General features: G+C 32.8%; 1 protein-coding gene across 6 annotated transcripts in view; it reads left to right on the top strand.

Annotated features, from left to right (window-relative positions):
* Gulp1 (GULP PTB domain containing engulfment adaptor 1) overlaps positions 1–25,727 on the top strand; it is a 271,076-nt gene that overhangs the window by 142,455 nt on the left and 102,894 nt on the right. For all 6 annotated transcript variants that reach the window (XM_076866249.2, XM_076866246.2, XM_076866250.2 and 3 more), the window contains exon 3: positions 20,463–20,537. In XM_076866249.2, coding sequence (XP_076722364.1) covers positions 20,510–20,537 — 28 coding nt within the window. In that variant the 5' untranslated portion in view covers positions 20,463–20,509. The remainder of the gene's footprint in view (positions 1–20,462; positions 20,538–25,727) is intronic.

Below are 25,727 nucleotides of genomic sequence, written 5' to 3'. Positions count from 1 at the left end.
ATTCTTCTTGATAATAGTCTTAAGATGTAAAAATGCAAAATAAAGAGTAGACTCAAATCACATGTTAGATTCCCAGGAATGTCAGGAGCTGTTTTTGCATGCATATTTATGAACTTTTCAAACTCATCATATAAGAGAACTGTCTCATGTTTATCTTCTGAAGTTTTCACAAACTCAGATTTTATAGAGTTTGGTGAGGGAAAGGGTTATTTGATATTTTCTGTAGTGAACATATGAATATACTATTTTCAAGTTTTTCAAAATTACAATGTTTTTGGTCCCCTGTTCTGCTCTCACTGCTAATATTGTGACAGGTGCCCCCTGAAGTTGAAATTCACTAATCCAAAGTAATTACACTATCATTGTTTTGTATTAATCTTTTGTCTATAGGTAGAACTTTAATGTTACGTTAACTTCCTGATGCGTTATATTTCAAAAGCAGTAAATACATTTTCAGAAGTATTAGGATTTACAGCATTAAGTGGTAACACAACAGATTATTAAATTTAGTCTTGGATGGATTGTCTGTTAAGTAATCAAGCTGAATAGTCTCAAATATCAAAATGTGTGCTTGCTCTCTCTCTCTTTTTTTCAAGATATGTCATTCACTATTTTCTTCCATTTATTTATAACAAATATGCTCGTGTGTTAAGATTAGCCAATTTACAACATGCTGATAGAAGACAACTCTTTTAATTGTTCCTTTTTTTTGAGTACACGTATACAGAACACTGATGAAATGGGCAAGATTCAAGAAGGTCTGATATATTTAGAACTGTAAATGCTTATAAATATTATCCTTGTTATTGTTCTATAAAATTCGTTTACCCCAAAGTATAAATTATTTACATCTATTTGCTACCTTTAGGGTTTCATGGAAACATTTACATGAATGACTTTTCTAGTAACTACTTATATTGCTTTATTATATAGGGTTTGGTTGGTAGAACTGCCTCAGTACCTTCCCTATCTCTTAATACTTTAAAAACAAAGTCATAGTTAAGAAACAGGATCAATATTTAATGCAAATCTCATGAGTACTACGAAGATCTCTGCGTTCCTTTTGCTTTTCAATGAGTAAATAATGATAATTATTGATATATTCCAAGAAACAGAAACTAAGAGTCTATAAGTGGTTTGTATTATTATCATTTTTTTCTCTGAGTAACTCCCTCAAAGGAAAACATTGCCCTTAGGTGGGTTTTGGTGTACAGTCCAAGGAGTGGGAACGGTGGAAATCACCCCATTAAGTCGATTAGAGGCCAGAGTTTGAAGAGATAAGCCAGAGTTCCAAGGTTCCAGTAGGAAAAGGTATTCTGGGCTAGAGATGAAATGTTTACTGGCTGTAGGTACAGATGACTCAGGTGCCCTTGGCCTTTCTCCCTTTTCACTCTAGCTGCAGATGGCATTGTGTTCTTGGCTCCCTAGACCACACTTGCTCACTCCATCTGGTAGATCAGGGTCAAAGGGATCTAATTCAAATTTGGCAAGAGAACTTACTGATAAAAGGGATAGGGAAATCTAAAACTTCAAACTCATGATGCTAATCTATAAAGATTTGAGTCAGTAGTTTTTGCCACTGATGTTCATTTGTGCTGAGATTCACATCAAGCACAGGGACACTAAAATATTGTCTTTCTTCTTACTTGTAATTCGCCTCTTAGAGTCTTCAAGAAAATCACACACACACACACACACACACACACACACACACACATATATATATATATTTGACAATCAAAATATATGAGTATGTATAATATATATATATATTTTTTTGGATATTAATTTTTGAACAAGTTTTTTACATGGTGGTAATTTGAAAATGTTCTTAAAAGAGTAAATTGTAGTGAATACTTACATTCATTGATTATAGTATGATAAGAAAGTATAAGGAAGTATGATAAGAAAAGGAAACAAGCTGGGCAGGGTGGCTCACACCTATAATACCAACAGTTGGGAGGCGGAGGCAGGAGGATTGTGAGTTCAAAGCCAACCTCAGCAATGGCAAGGCACTAAGCAACTCAGTGAGACCCTTCTCTAAATAAAATACAGAATAGGGCTGGGGATGTGGCTCAGTTGTTGAGTGCCCCTGAGTTCAATCCCCAGTATTCTTCTCCCCCTCACCCTCCCAAAAAGAGGAAACATAATTGTTACACTTAGTCGCTAAGACTGGACCAATTTCAAAGGTAAATCTTGCTTCCAGTATGGAATATAACTTACCAAGAAACCTTTGCCCCTTTCCTCTGACAAACTTGCCTGGAAAAACCCCAATCTCTGCTGATGACTGTGTACTCTTGTACACTTAAGCAGATACTGTCCAGAATAAACACACACCTATGCACAACTATAAACACGCACAACCATGCTTATGAGTCATATTTTACATTTGGATTAGTTTTCATCAGTTTAATGAAATTGCTTAGAATTTACTTTCCTTCTTTAATTTAGTCTACCACCTGAGATAAGTATTTTCTTCCCACTCCCCACCACACCTTTTCTTTTCTCTATCCTTATGTCTCTTCATCATTCTCACTCAGAGCTAATAACCTACTTCTTACTTAGAAAATGCATGCAATTAGGAAAGAAACTCACACTTCACCATCACTAAATTCATTGAACTGTAAATTATTTTTGTGTGCTGATGGAGTCTCTCATCTTTTCCCCTATGATGAGCTATTTTTCCCTCTGTTTATCTAAGGAGAGACCTTTCACTTGTAGATTTGACCATATCCCCTCATGGCTACACAAGAATTTGTTTCTGCATTTATCCTTTCTCTTTTCTGTATCACCAGTTTTCTCTGGTTCACATATTTTTTTCCATCAGCATCTCCATATGCAATACTTTCTAATATAATGTTTATTCCTTGAGTCAAGGTGACCCTTGGGTCCCTGTCTTATTTCTTTGCTTCCATTTATAGAAAAATTCTGTATGTTTTTCTGCTTTTCATCTTCACTTTCTCACTTTTTATTCTGTCATGAACCAACACCAGTTGGGCTATCTTTGCCCCTGTCCACTGCAGTTATGCAAAAATCACCAATAGCTTCCATGTGTGAAATGAATAGCTACATTTTAGGATTCCCCTTTGTGAACTCTCAATGTCACTTAATCATTTTTTCTCTTGAGAAATGATTCTTCAGTTAGAAACCAGAACAGCACGTATCTTTTTTTTCATTGGAATTTAAGAGTCTTTCTCATCCATTTCCAGTTTACTCTTTTTATTCTGAGTAAATACAGCTAGGCTCAATTATCATTTGCATAGTTACTCCTATTACTTAAGTGTTACTTTGCAAATTATCTTCATTTTTACCCTCTCTACAAACTTGCATACAACTCTTAGATCATACTGCTCACAAAGTAACCCTCAAGATGTCCATTTGGTATCTCAGAACTACCATATTCAAAGTAGAAGTCTTGGGAATTCTACCTTTGAAATTGGCTTTCCCCAAGTATCCCATTCTTAATAATGATACAAAATTCACTTGGTTAAAATAAAAAAAAAAAAAAAAAAAAAAAGAAAAACCTAACAGTTGTCCTTGGCTTCTCTTTCTGTTACCCTCAATATCCATCCATCAATTCAGACTAATTAGCTCTCCCTTTGAAATACAAATCAAACAAAACTGCAAAGAGTCTGAGGATATGACACAGTAGAAAAAGCAATCAAAATGTCAGAAAGTTTTTTTGGAAAATACTAGAAAAACATTTTAAGACATTGAACATGACCATTATTGATAAGTTCTATTCAAAATCCCTGTCCTTTTTTTCTCCTTCGTTTTATTCTATTATGTTGTTTTCCTCTTTTTCCATCTTTACCAATGTCAGTTATTTGATGTGCATTGTTTAGTTTATATTCATTCTTCTACAATTGGTATTGTTTTACATGCAAGTATTACTTGATTTGGGGTTTATTATGTTGATCTAAATAATTTTGAGTTTATTAAGGTTGACTTTATTTACTAAATTCAGTGTTTTTTTTTCAAGATTAGTACATGTCTAATTATCATCTTAAACTGATTATCCTGTGTAGTACTCTACGATGTTCTGCCCTTCTTAGTGATGAACTTCCAGACTGCCTGCAAATCCTCACCAACACAGATGGTACTGTGATAATGTTCATCATGCAAGTCTCTTGTGGACCCATGAGAATTCAGAATTCCTTTAGGATGTATATCCAATAATGGTGTTTTTCAGTTACAAAGAATATGAACATTCAATTTGTTTAAGCACCATGGATTGTTCTTTTAGTAAACTTCACTAATTAGAAATCATCACCAACGGTTCCTAAAAGAAGCTATGGGTCAGTTATCCTTAATGCTCATTGAAGTTTAGAATTTCCTGAAGGTTTTTGTTTTGTTTTGTGTCTTGCTTTTTAAAGATGAAAACTAGGAGTCCACATTCTGATTTAAATGAATTGGATGAATTCTTGGCAGTAACATTTTTCAATATCACTCACATAATTCTGATGGTTCAAGATTTAAATGATGATTCCCTTTACATGGGAATCACTGTTAAAAACTTGCATTACCACCAATAGTGGGCAGAATACAGTTTTCTAGTATTGCCAGCTAAATTGGTATAAACGAATATAGTTTAAATTTATACTTTGTTAATTGCCAGCATGTTTGAAGATTTGTTCATATTCTTGAAAGACTTTAGGGTAGCCTATTCTGAATATTAACAGTTTTTATCCTTTTTTCATTTTCCTTTGGGGTTTACTGACTTAATCTTACTGATTCATAAGGGATTCTTTGTATATTTTAGATCTTATTTCTGTGTCAGATTTAAAGCAAGCAAATATCTTTTCGTAAATATGTCATTGGTTTATTAACTCGTCCATGGTGATCTTCTTTTGAAATCAAATATTTATTTTTAGTATACAGCACTTTATATTTTTTATTTTTGCATATCGATTTTCAAAAATATATTTTATTTCTCTAGGTCAAAATTATATCTTTGTACATTCTCCTCTATTCAATTTTTAGTTTTCTTTTTATTACTTGTAAATGTTTTAATGCATTCAGAGACCTACCTTGAGTAGTGTTAATATTCTATTGGTTCCCCATATAAAAAGCCAAGTTTTTGAATATTGTCTGATAAAAAGTTTATCCTTTCCTTATAAATTTGTGGCATCCCTAACTTATATATTAAGGTCCCATCTTTATAGGGATGTTTATGAACTGTTTATTCCAAGCCATTTCTTAGCTCTCCAGCCAGCGTTACACTGTTTTTATTGTAAAAACTTTACATCATTTATGTCTCAATATCACTTAGGATTCTCCTTTAATTTCCTTATATTACAATTAAGTACCTTTCATACCACAATGCAAAGCTGACTTTGCTCTGACTTTTTAAGATTAAAGTATTTTAAAAATCTCTACTAAGTGTACTACTTGCTGAAGGTTACAAAATGAGGGAGATTAATTTCCTAGTTTGTTAAGAGTTCTTTTTTTTATTATTAATTCCATAAAAATTTTGAATTTTGAAGAATTTGAACAAATGTTTGTGTATTTCTTCAGTTAATTACATTCTTTCTTAATCAGCCTCTTAACATAATAAATAAAATAAGCAAATATTCATATGTTGAATAACCCTTAAGTGTCTAGCATAAACTTTGCACTATCAATGTCATTTTAAATATACTGTTGGATTTAATAACTATTATGAGCAGGACTGTGCTCCCCTTCCCCCAGTTTACCTTGAAGTTAATTTTAAATCTCGACCACTAGTACTGAAGAATGTAGCCTTATTTGGAAAAATAGTGTCATTGCAGATGTATAGGTAAGTAATGGTCATAAGGGCAGGGACCAACCCTGTATGGCTGGTGCCCTAATTAAGAGAATGCCAAGTGAAGATACAGAGACACATACAGAGGGAGAGCCTGCAACATGAGCTTTCTGCATGTTTTTTGATATGTTTTTTTCATTCTTTTTACTTTAAATAGTAATTAGTTTTAAGATAGTCTGACATGAATAATATATTTTATTTTTTTGTTTATTTATTTTGAACTCAGGAACACTTGCCCACTGAGCCACATCCCCAGCCTTATTTTGTATTTTATTTAAAGACAGGGTCTTGCTGAGTTGCTTCTCACCTTGCTTTTGCTAAGGCTGGCTTTGAACTTGTGATCCTCCTGTCTCTGCTTCCCAAGCCACTGGGATTACGCCACTATGCCTGGCAACATTAATTGTAAAATATTATTTTTCTATTTAATCAGGGGTCCTTTGCCATCTAAAAAGTGTATTTGATTCAATAAGATGTATTATAAAATCAGTGGACTTTTATTTTTGCTGTTTCCTTTCATATTTTTAATCAGTCCGCTTTAATGTATTTTTTTGTGTGTGTGTGTTTCTTGCTATCCATTAGATAAAGCTTTGTCTGATTTAAAAATGCATATTGTAGTTTTGTTCTTAAGGTTGTTACTGTTAGCACATGTTTTCATGCTTATAATTCACTCATTAATTTCTTAAATTTTAAAATCTGTGATTTCCCAGCAAGAAGTCAGTATTAAATATGTTTCATGTCTCTTTGGATTTTCTTCTATGTTCTATGATATGGAAAATCTTTAGATTTTTAGTTATGGGTTGTTAAGGATATGTACATTTGTATGTGTGTAGGATATAAATCTTAATCTCTATATTTCTCTATTTGTGTATACATTTACCTCTTGATCTTTTGTTATTGTATATAGCTCTTTTTCTTTTTCCTTTTTTAGTCCTTCTTTTGATTTTGTTGTTCAAAACCAAAATTCTTTGGTACAATTTATAAATTGGCAATTTGGTTATACTTTAGAGCTTCTCTCTTCTGCAAAGGATTGTTATCTTAATATTCTCTAGAGTACTTTTGGCATTGGGTTTTCAGTAGCAAAAATTATGAGGGATGAAATGTCTTCCAATATTGTTATTATTCCTAAACATTGTTTTATACTTACTCCATAAAAAATTTACAGTGCAGATGTTTTTTTCCTTGAGTACCTTGAAAATACTGCTCAATTGTTTTTTCAGCATGAAAATAGTTATGATGTTTATTGTTATTTTGGTTTTTATTATTTCAGCAATCATCTCTTTATGCCTAGATAAGTATTTCCTCTTTCATATTCTGTTTTATTTTTTCTTTTATGACATTCCCACTATTTGTATTTTCAAAGCTTTATTTCTGTCTTTGGAATTTCTTGGATATATCTAATTACTCTTTTTGATTTTTGTAGTCCTGTTGGAGAATTCCTCCATTTAATCTTTGAACACAGTCACTCATCTATAATCTGTACCTATTCTTTGGTTTAGTCTATTTATTTTATTTAAAAAAATTTCAGCCATTGTGTGTTTATGCTGTTAATTAACATTTATTTCCATTTGGCTCACGTGAGCAATAAGAATGAGCTGGAGGCATCACGATACAAATCTCAAATTTATAGAGCTAGAGTAAGGAAAACAACATGATATTAATATAAAACAGGCATGAAGACCAATGGAATAAGTTGGAAGACACAGAGACAAATCCACATAGATACAGTCATATGATTCTTCAAAAAGTTACCAAAAATGTATGTTGGAGAAGAGACATCTTTTTATAACAAATGGTGCTGAGAAACTGCATGTCCATATGTAGAAGATACTAGATCCCTGTATCTCACTTCCTACAAAAGTCAACTCAACATGAATCAAAGACTTAGGAGATAGACAAGAAACAGTGAAGCTGATAGAAAAAAACACAGGGGTAATACTCCAACACAATATGCAGACTCTAAAAGATCAAGAAATAAAGCCAAGAGTCTATAAGAGGGATGGTATTAAAAAAAAAAAAAAAGTTTTCACACAACAAAGAAAACAAGAGCATGAAGAGAGTCTGCAAAATGGGAGAAATCCTTGCCAGCTATTCTACCAATGGGGGATTATATATGAAGAACTCAAAACACTTAATACCAGAAAAACAAATAACCCAATCAAATAAATAAGAAAATGATCTAAATAGATGTTTCTCAAAAGAAGAAATAGAAATGGCCAAAAAATAAATGAAAAAAAAAAATCTTCAACATCCTTAGCAATCAGGGAGATGCAAATCAAAACTACCCTGAGATTTCATTTCACCCCAGTTAGAATGGCAATCATCAAAAATATAAATAACATGATTGCTTGTGAGAATGGGGTGGGGGTACACTTGTACATTGTTGATGGGACTGCAAATTAGTACAACTACTTTGGAAAGCAGTATGGAGATTCCTCAGAAAACTAGAAATGAACAAGCATATGACCCAGCTGTCCCACTCCTTGATATTTATCCAGAAGAATTGAAATCAATGTATTATAGGGATACATGCATACCAATGTAATTCACAATAGCTAAGCTATAGAACCAGCCCCGGTGCCTGACAACAGATGAATGTATAAGGAAAATGTGGGAGGGCTGGGAATGCAGGTCAATGAGAGTGTGCTTGCCTAGCATGTGTGTGGCCCTGGGTTCAATCCACAGCTCTGAAAAAAAGAAAAATAAAGAAAACATGGTTTATATACACAATAAAATTCTACTCAGCTGTTAACAAAAGTGAAATTATATCATTTGATATTCTATGGATGGAATTGGAGAATATCATGCTAAGTGAAATAGGCCAGACTCAGAAAGTAAAGGGTTGAATGTTTTCTTTCCTATGTGGAAGCCAGAGAGAAATAAAAGAATAAAAAGAGGGGATTTTGTGACAATAGAAGGGAGATTAGTAGAGTCAAGGTAGGGGACCAAAAGGGAGGAAGTATGGTAATGAAAGGGGAAGAACTGGGGAATTAATTTGACCAATTTGTGCAATGTGCATGTATAAGCATATGACAGTGAATCCTTTTATACATAACTATACGATTTTAAAAGCTATAAATAAATAGAAGGATGACTGCCATAGTAGAGAAAGGGCATTAGAGAAGAAAGGACAGGAGTGAGGAGAAGTACTAGGGAGTGAAATGGACCAAATTATATCATGTGCACTTAAGAATATGTCACAATGAACCCCACTATTACCTGTAAGTATAGAACACTAATAAAAATATTAAATTTTTAAAATTACTTATTTTTTTTTTTAGAGAGAGAGAGAGAGAGAATTTTTATTTATTTTTTTAGTTTTTGGCAGACACAACATCTGTGTTTGTATGTGGTGCTGAGTATCGAACCCGGGCCGCACGCATGCCAAGTGAGCGCGCTACCGCTTGAGCCACATCCCCAGCCCCATACTTAAATTTTTTTAGCCATTATATTTTCATACTATTATTTTCCATTTGGTTCACTTATGAATAACTTACTCTTTTCTCATTTGCAAATATTGCTTCCTTTGTCTTGTAGGTATATTAATGTATATTAGGTATGAAAGAAATATTTTTAAAGATATGAATAAACAAATTATTACATCAATAAAATGATTAATCACTGTAACTGAGGACTAGTGGTCCCTTTAAAAATTTATCAGAGGCTCTGTCAAGGATACTATAAATTAATTGTTTCATTAAATGATAGTTTCTGTTGGTCACTATCATAATTTAATTCTAGACTTAGGATTTTGTTTCAAATAAAGGTTAAACCTAAATTTAGGATATTGCTTTATTTCCTTTTAAAGCCAAAATTTCCTTCATTATTGGTATTGAGAAAATCATCATATTTACTTGACCTTAGTGAAACTTTAGTCTGAAAATATGGATGACTTTATAAAAATAACTCATTTCTGTATATAGATTTTTTTATTAAAATGTGCTCTGTCTTTATGTACTTTATCATATATTTTATCATAATTATCTGGGTTGGGTTATTTTTAACAAGGCAATAGTCTCTTTTTGTAACTCATTTTACTGAATAACCTTAAAGAATTTCATTTTTCTGAAACTACCTTCAAAATAATTTGACTTTTTAAAAATTGTTATATATTTTCATCAAATTTAGTAAACTATGGTATACATTTTATGGCAATAAAATATGGAAAATTTTAGAAAACTTGTTCCAATGTTTTATTTGTAATTCAACAATTATTTATTATAGATATTTACTATGTACTAGGGATGCAGAGAACAAAGTTATAAGCATCCAGATTCATTTATTTTTCTAGGCCATTCTTGTGTAATTCATTTGAGGGACTTGTATTTGATGTACAGTGAAAGCAGTCATTAGTGTAAGAGAATAAGAGGGCTAGCTTCATTTGAGTGGATATTTTGAAAGGAAATTTTGTAAATTAGTTCACTAAAGTAGGTTAGGGTTAGTTGCCAGAAATTTTTCTAACTATGTTCAACGGACTGTCAAATAAAAAGTTCATTTGGACTTAGGTAAACTTTTCTTTGAAAGGATTATTGCAAGAAGGGGAGAGGGACAGGGGCAGTAGGAGAAATATGTCCACCATGGGATCAGTAAGTGTGTCAAAGGTTAGGCAGAAAGTGGTGTTTCTTTTATAGTTAGGAGTAAATGAGGCTGGAAAGACATGGGTGTGGGAAAGGATGACTCAGGGTGATGTGGTTAAGAACAGTAGGTCAGAGGATGTTGTAGCCTGTGGTCAACCTATTATTATTAGAAGAAGCAGGGAAGAAAGAATTGTTGCTGATGGGACTGAGCTTGGGTCAAAGTCAGGGGTCTGGGTGAAAGAGATGAGCTCAACTCAAGCAGGTGTCTTTTCCAGATTGAGCAGTGGATACAAACAGTTCAGCTAATTGTTCATGAAGCAAAGAATGGGAAGTCAGAGGGTTACATTTACCTTTGTTACAGATACAAAAGAGTCTTCTGAAAATTGCATCTAAATCCTACAGGGAAGATTGTCCCTCTCCCCCCACCCCCCACCCCAAGTAAGCTCTTTCTAGGATACAAAGGAGTGGGAGAATTTGTTTAATATTTGCTTTTTTTCCGGAATCACAGAGCTAGGGTAAAGTTCACCATTTTCAAGAAGGTGAAGAACACAGAGAGATTTCTGAAAAGAAATGTTTTGTAGCTAGACATAAAAGATTGGTAGGAAGACCAAAGAACTAAGGTTAGAAAATTTAAGATTGCTGTAGTCCCACTAAAATTAAAAATAGAACCTGCATGATTACAGGGACAGAAGCAGAAAGTATGCACTGTGGCCAAGGGCTGCTGCGTGTCAGCAAGCACGGCAGCAGCATCCACGCTGTCCTCAATAGGAAGGACCACGTGATTTGCCTGTGTGAGTACTTGAAGGCTCTGTTTTAGAGGATTCACTTTCCTTCTCCCTGTAGCTCAATCTTCTCCTAGTGCAGTCTCTTAGATTACCGAGAGATGCTCTGTACATAAGCAAAAAGGTGAGTTTTCTTCTGAGGACTGCCTTGAAAGTTGGTAAAGGAAATTATCTTAAACCTTAGAAAATGCTTAAATGGTAAGTCTGGACACACTTATTTAGTTTTAGCGTTTCATGTAAGTATTTTTTTATTTTAAAACTGCTTACTCTATAAAATACCAATCTATAAATAGCTTACATTAAAGCAAGAGATTTAAATAAGACTAATCTTTCAAGTGAGACATCCTAATAAAAGTTAGAAAATTTGAAAGAAAAATTTTATAGCTGTTGCTTTGTGTATATAGATCAACTGAATCTTAAGAAACATATATTTCACGTATTCTAGTCTTAACACTTAAGCACTAATTGTGCCATCAAGCTGTTTAGTATTTCAAAGGAATTTAGGTAGTTTTGACAGATGATGTTACCTCTTTAATTGAATCCCACAAGTTCTTTCTCACAGTTAGGATGTGGATATGGAAATATTTGGTGAAATAACTAAAACAGCAGGTCTAAAAGGAGGTAGTGCTGATATGGATAATCAAAGGAAAATGAAAGTGTACTGTTATAATAAAATTGCCATAATAAGATCCAGATGAAATATCAATTAGGATTTCTACATTTGTACTTCAAAATCTGTGGTTCCAAATGAAACTAAACTGAAGCTACTTTTTGCGTCTACATACAATCTCTCCAAGTTAATTTGATTAAAAATAGTATTTGTTTCAACATAGGGAGCTTTACAATCTATGAAATGGTTTTAGTGGTCTTCAAGAATATTTTTCTTCACTGAACTATTTGCTGTGTGACTGTCTCATTTTAGAGGAAGGTAGCTGACTTTCATTACGGACACAAGATAATGGTGAAAGAAAAGCCATAGAAAAATCAGGAGTTGTATTGAAAAAAATATCAACATCTAATTATTGAAGCCAATTGCCAAAAGCCTGCCAGTGTTACCTCAGAATCTTAGATGCTTGTAAGAGTCTGCTGGGACACTCTTCATACTGACAGGAAAGAGATGGCTTTGGCAATTTGGGAATTCCAGTGTAGCTCCTTCCCTGGAGCTTTCATTCTTTGGTGGTTGGCATAAAAAAGGACTATAAACACCTCACGGAGAAGCACCGTCCAGGCTGATATGAGGAACAAGGTGTACCCCTGCATTACCAAGTCCCTGCACAGAATCTTGTGATGTCCCAACATTGCCATACTTATTTGCAAGATACTTAGGTACAGTAAGAGAATTTACAGGTGTGCAAATGTCTTATGAAAATACCTCATTATTGTCAGAATGAAGTGATTTAAGTTTCGTGCTTCAAATGTCAGGAAGGACTCTGTGTTCCCGTTTTTCCTTTTTAGTTCATTAGACACTTTATTTTGACTTCACTTTTGGCATTAGAGTAAATGCATGTAAATGCATGTTATTTTATTTTGGCCCACAAACTTGGTATTTCTGGGCATTATACATTTAGGTTTTCTCATGTTAGGCATTCTGCAGAGGTGACCAATTTACTGAGTGCCCTAAGTGTTCCTGATAGACCTTTCCCTACCCAGAGTCAAGGATATTGCAAAGTAGGGTAGACAGGAGCCTCAGGGGAGGCATGTTGATGGCTCCCTGATACTAGCCAGATGACTAGGGGTTTTGTCTGCCTCATCAACATGCAGCACACATGTTTTGCCTTTCTGCCTTGAACATTCTTTCTTTTTTATACCTTTAGCCTTTGAAACATCTAGGAAATTACTATTCTCAATCTCTCTGAAGCTGTCCCTTTGAACTCAACAGTCATTCCTAGCGTCTTCCTTTTGAGTTCAATGGTATCTCCTTCCTTCCCAGGGCTTGTCCTCATCCACAGAGCCCCACACCATGCCCCCCTACCTCCCCAGCTGGCAAGCTTTTTGAAAGCAGGGCCCATGTCATACTTATTTTTATCTTCCATTCTTGGTACGGTGCTTGTCACATAAAATGGTCTCAAAATACAACTAAAAAAAGGACAGAGACTTTTTAATGCATGTTTTAAGATATAGGTCAACATTAGGTAAAAGGAAAATAATGATAAGCATATACATGTTAAGTGAGGGAATTTCAGAAAATACTACTGTTGCTGTTTCTCCACAAGCTATAAATGTATATTCTCTTTACCACATGTCATGTGGCTTCCTCTCCCGGTAATGGGAAACTGCTGTCTGTGCACTGATTCTTTTTCTTGGCTCCACTCAGTATTGATCTATAAATGCAAAGGCACTTGCAATTTATGGTCATAAAATCAATGAAGAAAACATTGTAAGATGTCTTACGTTTGGGAGATTTAAGTAGAGAGCCTTTACAACAGATACTAGTCAAATCAAGAAATGCCAAAAATGAAGTGAATTCTCCTACTGAAATTTGTGAGCTTCATTATCCATTGTAAGCAATGAAGTTTCAATAGTTAGCCACTTAGAGTGTTCAGCAAACAGTAGGAGGTAATTTAAGATATAAAAATTACCTCACATCCTATAAAAAGTACCTCACCAAATTATATGTTTTAAAAATATGTGAAAGATTTAGGGTAAAAAAATGCATATACTATACATTCACAAAAAAGCAATTACTATTTTTTAACTTTATCTAGTACCTAACTTCCTATGTAGAACTAAATCTCATGATTAGACTTCATTATTTTGGTATCATTCCATTTCAGATTCTTCATGAACTGCAAGAGTTTAAAATGATTTGTGGCATATTAATATAAGCTATGTTTTAATAAATTTTTAGGGTTTTTTTCTTTTAACACTGTGAATATTTTTCCAGGAAAATTTGATTTCACATACACTTACATGGATAAAAATAAAATCAGAACTGACTATTTTATTATTTCCACATATCTAATTTCCCTTATCATAACAATATGATGTAATTTTTTTTTCAATAAAATCTTGAGTAGCAGGTGGCATAGCAGAAAACTGTCATTCATTAAGAGGATACACTAAACTTCTAAACTAGTTTATAAATATTAGCATATTCTTTTTTGGGTCAATCAATTTTCAGACATGAATGTGCTGAATTTACTTAAAGACATGCTTTTTAATGCCAAACTTTTTACATTAGTAAGCTTATAAAAGGCTAAATTTATGAAGTAAGTTAATCTCACCTCACAGTGCTTTGTGACTGTTGATTTTTAAGTAAAATTTTAGATTAAGCCAGATGTGGTGGCACACACCTGTAATCCCAGCAACTCATAAGGCTGACATAGGATAGTAAGTTTGAGGCCAGCATCAGCAACTTAATGAGATCCTGTCTCAAAATTAAAAATTAAGAGGGCTGGTTGTGTAGCTGTGTAGCTCAGTGGTAGAGTGCCTCCAGTTTCTGTCATCAGTACTGAGGGAAAAATAATCTAATGGCGTCTATCTTTAATATATACATTTAAAACTTTTAAAAAGTGATTTACAACTTTTCCAAAGTAGAAGTGGATGGTAGCATTTCAATAAATCATACATAAATTATGAATTTACAAATTTTACTTGGTCACATTTAAATACTCTATTAGGGGTTTAAACATAACCAGACCTTGTAGTCATCAAATGAATTTCTAAGGTTGTCTAATGTTATTTTCAATATACTACAAATATTTAGAATAGGATCTTGCCTCTGGAACCTTAACAAAAATAAAAGCAAATATGTTTAATTGTGATATATAAGAAACTTAAAATGAGCCTAAAAAATAATCATTACTGTTTCCCATATATACTCAGTTCATGTATTTCTTCTAATTTAATTTTGGTTCCTTCATTATTTCAAAGATGTTGCACTCTATATTCTAGTTTGCATTTTTTTTTCGGATATGCAAAGTTCTGCTACCCTCATCTTTAACCTCTGTGCATCATCTCCCAGTCCCCTTTTCCCCTGCCTTCTTTTCTGTCAGTGAATAAGTAGGTTAGTAGTAGTATGTAGTATGATGTAGTATGTTGTAAATTTTTCTCCTTATCTCCCTTTTGCCCTCCTTCCTATTAGCCTATTTTTCTCTCTGGGTCAAATTTGACTAGTTTATACATCTGTGTTTTCAACTTCGCCATTCTCCTACAAGGTCTCATCTGCCATTAATTTCATATATGTATTTTTATATTACACATTTTGTTTTTATTCCTAGAAGTTTGACTCAGACTGATACCTGTCTATCTCTCTCTATCTATTATCTCATTTATTTCTGGATCAGTTTTGATTGATTTTTCTCTTCATTATGGACTGTATTTTCTATTTCTTTGCATGCCAGATTGCTATTAAAGATACTTTTCCTTGTGTATTTTACTATGTTGAATGCTGATTTTTTTTTATTCATTACAATATCATTGGGCATAGTTTTGAAATACATGAAGTCACTTGGAAAAAAATTCATGATCTTGTTCTGAATGTTTGTAAGGGAGACCAAAACAACATTTATTCTACCTTTAATTTTCCCTATTAATAGAAATGTTTCTTAGTATTTGTTGTCTTATGAAATATGAAAATTTCCCCCCTGTTGTAAGCTTCCATGTTACTTATAAGGTCTGTTCTCTCTAATCTTTGTAAGAAACCCTTTGTTCAGGCTTAGCCATTTGATCAGAATGCATTCCAATCGACAGCAGGATCTTCTGAAGGCATCTTTAGTTCTTTTGTTTTATTTTTTAAAAATTATTTTATATATACATGACAGTAGAGCTTATTTTGACATATTATACATACATGCCTATTTATTGATTGGATTATTTATTGATTAGGATCACTTTATCTTGATTATACATAGGTGGAGTTTCACTGCAGTGTATTCATATACGAACACAGGAATGTTATGTCTGATTTATTCTATTGTCTTTCCTATTCCTATACCCCCTGCTTCCCTTCATTCCTCTTTATCTAATCCACTGAACTTCTACTCTTCCCCTCCGATCTCCTGGTTGTTCTGTGTAAGCATTCACACATTAGAGAGAACATCCAATCTTTGATTTTTGGGGAGTTTGGCTTATTTTGCTTAGCATGATAGTCAGCAGATCCATGCTTTACTGCCAAAAGTTGAGTAATATTCCTGTGTTCATATTTTCTTATCCATTCATCTGTTGAATGGCATCTATGTTGGCTCCATAGTTTGGCTATTGTGAATTGAGATGCTGTAAACACTGATGTGGCTGCATCACTGTAGTATGCTGATTTTTATCCAGGAGTAGTATGACCAGGTCAGATGGTGGTTTCATTCCAAGTTTTTTGAGAAATCTCCATACTGCATTCCAGAATGGTTGTACCAATATGCACATCAATGTATTAGTGCACCTTTTTCCCCACATCCTTGCCAACATTTATTGTTGCTTATATTCTTGGTGGTTGCCATTTTGACTAGAGTGAGATGAAAATCTCAGTGTAGTTTTAATTTGCATTTCTCTAATTGCTAGAGATGTTGGACATTTTTTTATATTAGTTGACCATTCCTGTTTCTTCTTCTTTGAAGTGTCCGTTCAGTCCCTGTGACCACTTACTGATTGGGTTATTTGGTTTCTTGGTGTTAAGTTTTTTGAGTTCTTTTTATATTCTGAAGATTAATGCTCTGTCTGAGGTGCAGGTGGCAAAGATTATCTTCCATTCTGTAGGTCTCTCCTCACATTCTTGTTTTTCTCCTTTGCTGTGAAGAAAGTTTTCAGTTTGATACCATCCCGTTTATTGATTTTTGATTTTATTCTTTGTGCTTTAGGAGTCTTATTGACGAATTCAGTTCCTAAGCTGACATGATGGAGAGTTGGGTCTACATTTTCTTCTAGTAGGTGCAGAAATATGGTCTGATGCCTAGGTTGTTGATGTACTTTGTGTTGAGTTTTGTGTAGGGTGAGAGATAGGAGTTCAGTTTCATATAGATTTTCAGCTTTCCCAGCACCATTTATTGAGGCTCCCTTTTCTCCAATGTATGTTTATGGCACTTTTGTCTAGCATGAGATGAATGTACTTATGTGGGTTTATCCCTGTGTCTTCTGTTCCATTGGTCTTCACGTCTGTTTTTGTGCCATTACTATGCTCACTTTCATACTGTAGCTCTGTGATAAAATTTAAGGTCTGGTAATGTGATGCTCCTGCTTTCCTTTTCTCACTAAGGATTGCTTTGTCTTTTCTACCCTCTTGTTTTTCAAAATTAATTTCATTACTGCTTTTTCTATTTCTATGAAGAACATCATTGAAATTTTAATAGGAATTGCATTAAATCTGTATGGTGCTTTTGGTAGTATAGCCATTTTGGCAATATTAATTCTGCCTATCAGAGCATGGGAGGTCTTTCCATCTTCTAAGGTCTTCTTCAATTTCTTTCTTTAGTGTTCTGTAGTATCATTGTAGAAGTTTTTCACATCTTTTGTTAGATTGATTCCGAAAGGTTTTTTTTTTTTTTTTTTTTTTTTTTTTTTTTTTGAGGCTATTGTAAATGAAATAGTCCTCCTACTTTCTCTTTCAGCTGATTCATCATTGGTTTATAGGAATGCAATTGATTTATGGTCTTAATTTCATATCCTGCTATTTTGCTTAATTTGTTTGACTTCTAGAAGTTTACTGGTTGAGTTTTTTGGGTCTTCTAAACATAGAATCATGTAATCAGCAAATAGGGAGTGAGCTCTTCTTTTTTTATTTGTATCCTTTTAATTTCTTTCTTTTGCCTAACTTCTCTGGCTGGAATTTCAAGACTATGTTGAATAAAAATGCTGAAAGAGGGCATCCTTTCCTAGTTTGAGTTTTTAAAGGGAATGCTTTTAAGTTTTCTCCGATTAAAAGATAACGGTCTTGGTTTTAACAGATGACTTTTACAATGTTGAGGTGTATTCCTACTATCTCTAGTATTTCTGTTGTTTTGAACATGAATGTATACTGCATTTTCTCAAATGCTTTTTCTGCATCTATTGAGATAATCATGTGATTCTTGTCTTTAACTCTATTGATGTGATGAATTATGTTGAAAGAACCTTGCATCTCTGGATGAACCCCATTTAATTGTGGTACATTGTCTTTTTAATATGATTTGTGTGGATTTGCCAGCATTTTATTAAGAACTTTTGCATTTATGTTCATGAGGGACGTTGGTCTAAAGGGTTCTTTCCTTGATGTGTTTTTGTTTGGTTTTGGTATCAGGATTATGCTAGCTTCACAGAAGGAGTTTGGAAGGGTTTTCTCCTTTTCTATTTCATGGAATAGTTTGAAGAGGATTGGGGTTAGCTCTTCTTTGAAGGTCTGGTAGAACTCAGCTTGTCTGGGTTTTTCTTTGTGGGTAGGTTTTGATGGTGTCTTCAATGACATTGGTTGAAATGGATCTGTTTTAAGTTTTCTATGTCCTCCTGATTCAATTTTGGCATAGGTTGGCAGATTGGATTAAAAAACAAGACCTACATCCTCATTGGAATACTATCTGTGGGGAAAACCCTCTGAACTCTTGTGAGGACTAAAATGGAAGCAGTTTCCTCAAACAACAACTAGAATTAAGAGCAGCAAACTGATGGGAATCTTCTGGTGAAAAAAAAAAAGCAAGATTAATTTGATATTGATTTCCTGTGAATGCCAGATGACAGGAAAAATGTTTCCAGAAAATGGGAATGAGAACAGATGTGATCACAGAGTGTAGTGCATTAGAATCAGAATCTGAGTGAGGAGAGTGGCCTGGGAACCCTGGCTTCTTGTGTGGACCAGTATACTTAGGAATAAAGAACTTGACCCAATTATCATGAGGGTCTCTGAGCAGGAAGTGGTGTTAAGTCTCTGAATCTCATAGTAGAATGGGGGAAGGTATTTCAGAATCATGTATCGCTCGTGGTCACTTGTATCCTATCCACTGAAATGTCTGGGCAGTTGTGGGGAGGGTTTTACCCAAAGTTCAGTTACTCTCCTGTTACCTGAAAACGTAAGTCCATAGAACTGGGCTCTTAAACTAAGCACAGGAATGGACTTTAATTTTTCTTGAAGCAGGTCTCCGAATTATTCTGAGAGCAGATTACTAAAGAGATATTTTTATTTCATGGAGTTGAATTAATCCAGAAATGTGAGAAATGCAACTTATGGAAAGAATATTATTTTTTAATTCTAACAAAGTTGAGTTTCCTTAAAATATAATGGAAATAAAATAAAAGTGAGAGGTTTTTCCAGTTCAAGAATATTTATGTGCCAGAGCGGCAAGGGCGTTACTTTTGCCTGTTTCACCACCAAGATAGCTCTTTCATGGACTCTGAATATAGATTATGAAGAAGTACTAGTAAATATTGAATCTTACTTGCCTTCCAAGTCCCTAATGTGTATTGTCTATGAGTTTCTGAGTACAAAATCTATAAAGCATTTGTTTCTTACATGAATACCCCGGATAAATAAAATGAAAATCTCTCAATTGCACAACCACTTTAGAGACCATAAAGTCCCCTAACCAAACTACTGGTTTTGATGAAGAGTTCTCGTAGGAAAACATAAAACTGATTGAACACTAATGTGACCTCTGTCATCAATAATAATGCATATAAAGAAGATTTGGGGCCTGTGCTGTATCGAACACAGTTACAGTTGCTGATACTTTCTGAACTCAGTATGCACCAGATGCTTTCCTGCCTCACCTAAAGTGCAAAGCAGCCTTCCGTTTATAACCAGTACTGCGGATATGTCACCTGCTTTGGGAACTTTCAAAACATCATGGAACCCCTATGAGTTCAGTGAAATAAAAAATATATGTCTTTATATGTTTGAGTGGATTTACAAAAGAGATTTTATTCCTAAAGACACAAATGAAAAAAAGCTTTTGTTTATCTACCAATACTGTTAACGAGAGCCCCAAATTTGAGCATACTTCTTACCAACAAGTGCAGTGAAAAGTATTGATCTTCTTTCTCATTAAATTTTCAGATAAATATAATTAATGATGGATAGATATAGTAGTAAAAATGAACATTAAACAATTCATAGAATTTCAATTGAAAAAATTTTTTTCAACTTTTTTATTTGTGCATTATAGTTGCACGTAGTGATGGGATTTGTTGTTACATGTTTGTACATGTACTCAATTTAACAACATAATTTAGCCAATATTACTTAATATATTGTTTTTCATCTATGTGCCAATCATAATATTATTCTTACTCATTGTCCCTTGATACATTTTAGAATATTGTTTGTATGTATTTTAAAATTTTTTTAAAAAGGTGTGTAAAATATATTAACACAAGAAGTTGGTCAACAGTCCTTCAAAATGTTTTAATGCTTTGTCATTTTTGTAGGATACAAACTGTGATTGAACTGAACGCTTATTTGACAGAGCCTCATCATGAACCGTGCTTTTAACAGGAAGAAAGGTAAATGTGCACATTTTAAAAAGGACTTGGGAATCAAATCAACATTGCTTTAAAAATAAAGCAGAGATGTTTGGAAATTGGTTTTTCCCATTATGAGACCACATGGCTCAAAAATGAAATTAGATTAGAACAATGTTAATCTGTAAATATTGCTAATTAACCTTCTTTGGTTATCACTCTAATTAAAGAGTGGGGTTAATACACTTAGTTCACAATACATATGTGATAATATGTTCTCTGGAAATTTTATGCTATGTTGTGAAATTGCAAAGAATAAACTAATTTGAAACTGAGTCCTAAGTTCAGTTTATATAGCCATATAATATTAACTTGCCTGGGTTTACATAAGGTTGCAAAATATAAATTCATTCCTGAATATTTATGTATGTGTGTATTTATATGCCCACTTGATGTATTACTGAATTGTATGGGAGGCTTCATGATAGGTCAATTGATAATAATGAGACCAAAATAAGTTTGCTATTAATACTATGGTAGGAATATAAAATAAACACAAATTCAGCGTATCGTAATCATCAATAAAGGCATAAATGAAACAACTAGCTAGTTACATGTTATTTTTTTAATGGACAAGAAAAATGGAATTTGACAAAATATTTTATGAAATACTTATGTTGGAAAGAAATATTTTATGTTTTTTGTCTAATTCAGTGAAGCTAAAATAATGTGTGCTTTTAATTCTGGAAATTCTCTAGTATAGGGCACAGGGATCCCTGGTTTATGATGAATTGGAAACAAATATTTAAACAATGCTAATCAAATTCATAGATGATTGAAAAGAGGAAGAAATGACTGACAAAGTAGGATTACAAATACGTGGGGGAAAATGACCATCTAAGTTATATTCTGCACTATAATTTTAATATTATAAATTGCCAACTAAGGGCTCCCCAAACATAATTATTTATTATTATTCATATATTTTCATTATTTGAAAGATGCACCTTAAGTGCTTATTTAGTGAAGAAAAAAAAAGGCCTAATAATCAACACTATGATTTTTAAGAGCTAAAGCTTCTGTTCTAATAGATGGGTAATGAACTTTCCAGAACTAGGGACCAGAGTGTTCTGTTCTGTTCTATTTCACACAATCAGGCATAGTGTGTTCTCTCTCCCAAATATTTAAATAGTTAGCTGACACATTATAATATGCCCAGATGATAAAAGCTGAAATAACACCAGCTTTTTGATATATAATGGGAGCCATAACTGAAGACCCTTGGAGCAGCTGCTTTTCAGTGTTTGAGGGTTGCCGTTTAGCCATGGGACTATTTTAATAAAGGAGAAATAGGTGTGAATTATAAGGTCCTTGATTGTATGTAGGAAAGAGCATTTCAGCAGTGTCCTGTAAACGTATAATGGATTATTCAAATTACTAAATTTGTGTCACAGAAGTGAGAGCCATTCAAACATTTGGATATGGTACAGAAGATTAATGTATCAGTGGGAGTTTAGATAATGTGACCTTTCAAACACTTTTCAAGACTGCAAAGCTAGAAATATATTATTTTGCTTATTTTTCTGAGTAAGAGGAAGCAAAATGACATTGTTTGCTGTATATAGCTTCATGCTGATTTAAAACATATCCCCAAAGTAAAATGATGTCTCTTTTTTGTGTTTCTTTTTATTCTCTTTACTAGTAAGAAAGAGTAAAAATAGTTTTATGATATATCATAGTATTTCTAATAAAGTAATAGAAACCTTACATCACAATTCATCACTATAATCACACTACCTTATTTTTGGAAAACATTTTTGACCTTGGAAGACACACACCCCCCACACACACACATACACACACACACACACACACACATTCTTTCTCTCTCTCTCTCTCTCTCTCTCTCTCTCTCTCTCTCTCTCTCTCTCACACACACACACACACACACACACACACACAATTCCCCATCCCATGGCTTTGAAGTTGCAACTGCTTGTTTCTAATTTACTATTTATTTTAAGGAGATACAGGGTGGTTATTCCAGAGGACTGGGTAATGATATAAGTCACCAGTAATTGTTTGTTGGTCTCATTTGCACCCAGTGGGGTGCTGCCTTGGGGAAAATTGGAGTGGTTTGTAGAATCCAGAAGCAAAAGCACTTATTTCCTCCTTTGCTTAGTTCTTTTTTGATTTTTATCACCTTTTCTTATTTTCCAAGTGTAATGATTAAATATTCTTATTTGGTAATAATTGATCAATATTTTGCTCCAGCTCTAACTTACAATTTGATACCAGAAGTTTTACTTAAATTTGTCAATTAGTTCTGAGTCCCATTTGTTAAATGAAAAAAAATCTTAGAACCTCTGTTCCAGGCTTTAAGTAATAGTACTATTAGCTGAATTTTACTTGGAGATGGGGAATTTGAATGTTATCACAGAATTCCTATATCCTGAAAGTCTTAGAGAATGTATAATTCAAGTGATACTTCCAATAACTAGTAACAATATATACTGTGCATAGTATTCTAAAAAAAGTAAAATGGTCTTCTGTCAGGAAAAGCCTATTTCTTATTTCATAGATACCCAGTTTATTTGATCATTTCACATAGCCCTACTAAAAGCCTCAGAAACCAAAGAAAGAAAGAAAGATTCTCTCTTTAACTTAAACATAGTTGTTTCTTTTTATTAAGTCTCAGAATTATTATTATAGTGTTTATATTGAATTAGCCAGATATTTCACTTTTTTTAATTTTTTTACCAAATACTATAACAGTGTTATAGTCGTTCAGAGACTGAAAAAGTTTGAATAGACTGGAATTGCAACATTTTGAGCCCTTTAAAAGTTAGTCTCATATAATCATAGATTAATTTTTAATGATGGTTGTATTTATTTTACAGAGACTTCCGTAGTTAGCAGTCTCTTTGAATTTTGAAAATCTTCTACCTATTCCATCAAAATTAAACCATTTAGCAAAAAAAGTATAAAATATAGTATGTGAATAGTGCTATTGAATAATTCAACAAATTACACTTTACTACTTTAAGTTACCAGTTGATGTACTAATGAGTAAATATAATCCTAATGTCTAAATACATAAAATTAAATATTTAAGAATTATTTTATTTTTTATGAAAAATGCCATTCAAATCTATTCTTTCAACCAACAATATTTAGCTTCAGATTTAACATACTCAAATTAGGCATTTTCATTATGTTAAGCTCTGGTGATTATATATATATATATATATATATATTTGAAGTTACTGCATCTTTCATGATGAGCTCCTAATCTAACTGCATTTTAAAAATTTAAGTGTATTGATCCAGTATTCAGTTGTTTGACATTTGTCAAGCATTTAAGAATGTCAATATTTTCTCTCACATGAGTGTTCAATATTGAATTAGCAATTTTAATGTAATTTCAAGGAAGGGCAACACATTCTGGAATGTCTATATTCCCATGTTTATACTAGTTCTCTTTATCTAATTGCTTCTGTGGACACAACTAGTGACCAAAGACCATCATCTGTAATGTCTTCTCAAGGTTCAAAAACATCTATGTGAGTTAATATCAACAGTTTTATTCTTTGATTTTTTTGTTTTTCTTTTAACAAAGTATAAATTCAGATGTCACTAATAACTCATTTTGGAAGTCCTTCAGGTTTCATAAATGCACTACCTATAACAGAAATTGTATAATGAGCAACCACTAAAAAAATCCACATTTTATGTTCTGTGAATGCAGATTTTAGTTATTGAAGAAACTGTGTAGCTCATCCACTGGTAATTTCATACTGTGTTTATTTTAGTCTGAAACCAGAAACACCTAGGTATACCTACCCTCTTTCAAGGTCACTGAAATGTGAGACTATAACACAGGCAATATCATCAGTTTTCAAATAAGAGTGGCTTTTGAGAGAAAGCAATTATCTCTCTGCCTCAGGATTGGCATGAGCCTCATATTAAGACTTTAGTCAGACTTTTTATAACTCCTGGAGAAGTGTTGTATATTATGGGAAGGAGGCATGAGAAGAATTGTGCAAAGTCATAAAAAAGAAAAATTGGATATCTTTCTAGGCTTCCAAAAGGCAAATGTTTGGTGTTTTTATTGTTTTTGTGTACAGAATTATGATTTACCTCTTTTAATGTTCAAGAGTAAGAAAGACTACATGCCAAGTCTAAGTATAAATTATTCTTGAATTAAACATGTCACTATTTATTAGCAATTTAAAAATTATAAGATAAAATTCATAGCAGAAATTAAAAAAAAAACACCTAAAATGTTGTTGTCAATATTGCATTTTGAAGCTTGAAGAGCATTGCTTTTCAAAATATTTCATTGAAATGCAGTTCTCACTTGTCCACTCCAATAGAGAGAAATAGCCCCAATGCTGTTGATTCTTATGTATTATCAGGGAAGAACTTGTGAATATTGCTTTATACCCATAAATATGTTATATACAGATATGGTCCAATGTCCTTCAAATAACTGACGTGCCATGAATATATATAATTTTTCCTATATTTTCAAATTCCCTCAGTTTGAAAAGCTCTAATTTAATGATATCTAATTAGTTTCTGTAAGCACTATTTTAAATGTTCTCAATTGAATGTTGAAAGTACTTGGTTAGTAATCTGATATTCCCTTTCCATGGTAAAATATATCTTTAATTATTTTCTATTTATAAAATTGATTTAGTTTTTTTAGACTCCCCTGGAGATTAAAATACAAAACTTCACAAATGGAGACAACAAGATGTATTTGAAGATTAAGAAATCTAACTCCAAAACAAATGCAGTTTCAAAAAACAAGAAGTCAGTTTGCTTTGTGTGAACTTTAATGTTTTCCCTTCTTATACACTTGCTAAAATATTTGTGAAACTATATTGAATGTATTAATAATGTTCAAAAATTGAATGAAATATATAAATATCAAAAATAAGTAATGTACAATGTAAGTTAGTCTTAAAAATCTATGATTTTGTCCCATTTTCATTTCTAATAATTATTACACTTATTCAAGAAACATTCGCTGTAGTTATCATCTAAGATTTTTATATTTATAATTTCTGATAATCAATATTTCGCTAAATTTAGAATAATATTCTAATATTATATTGATTTCTGAAATTGTAGATTAATTTATTTCAGCTTCATACAAATGCAACTGGTAGCTTAATATAAAATTTTTTCTTTAGAATATTTAAATCTTGATGCTAAAACATAATC

The sequence above is a fragment of the Callospermophilus lateralis genome, chromosome 9 (genome assembly GCF_048772815.1).
Source record: "Callospermophilus lateralis isolate mCalLat2 chromosome 9, mCalLat2.hap1, whole genome shotgun sequence".
NCBI classification, from domain to species: Eukaryota; Metazoa; Chordata; class Mammalia; order Rodentia; family Sciuridae; genus Callospermophilus; species Callospermophilus lateralis.
The sequence above is the reverse complement of the archived record's forward strand: the minus strand, read 5'-3'. Positions and strand labels throughout refer to the sequence as shown.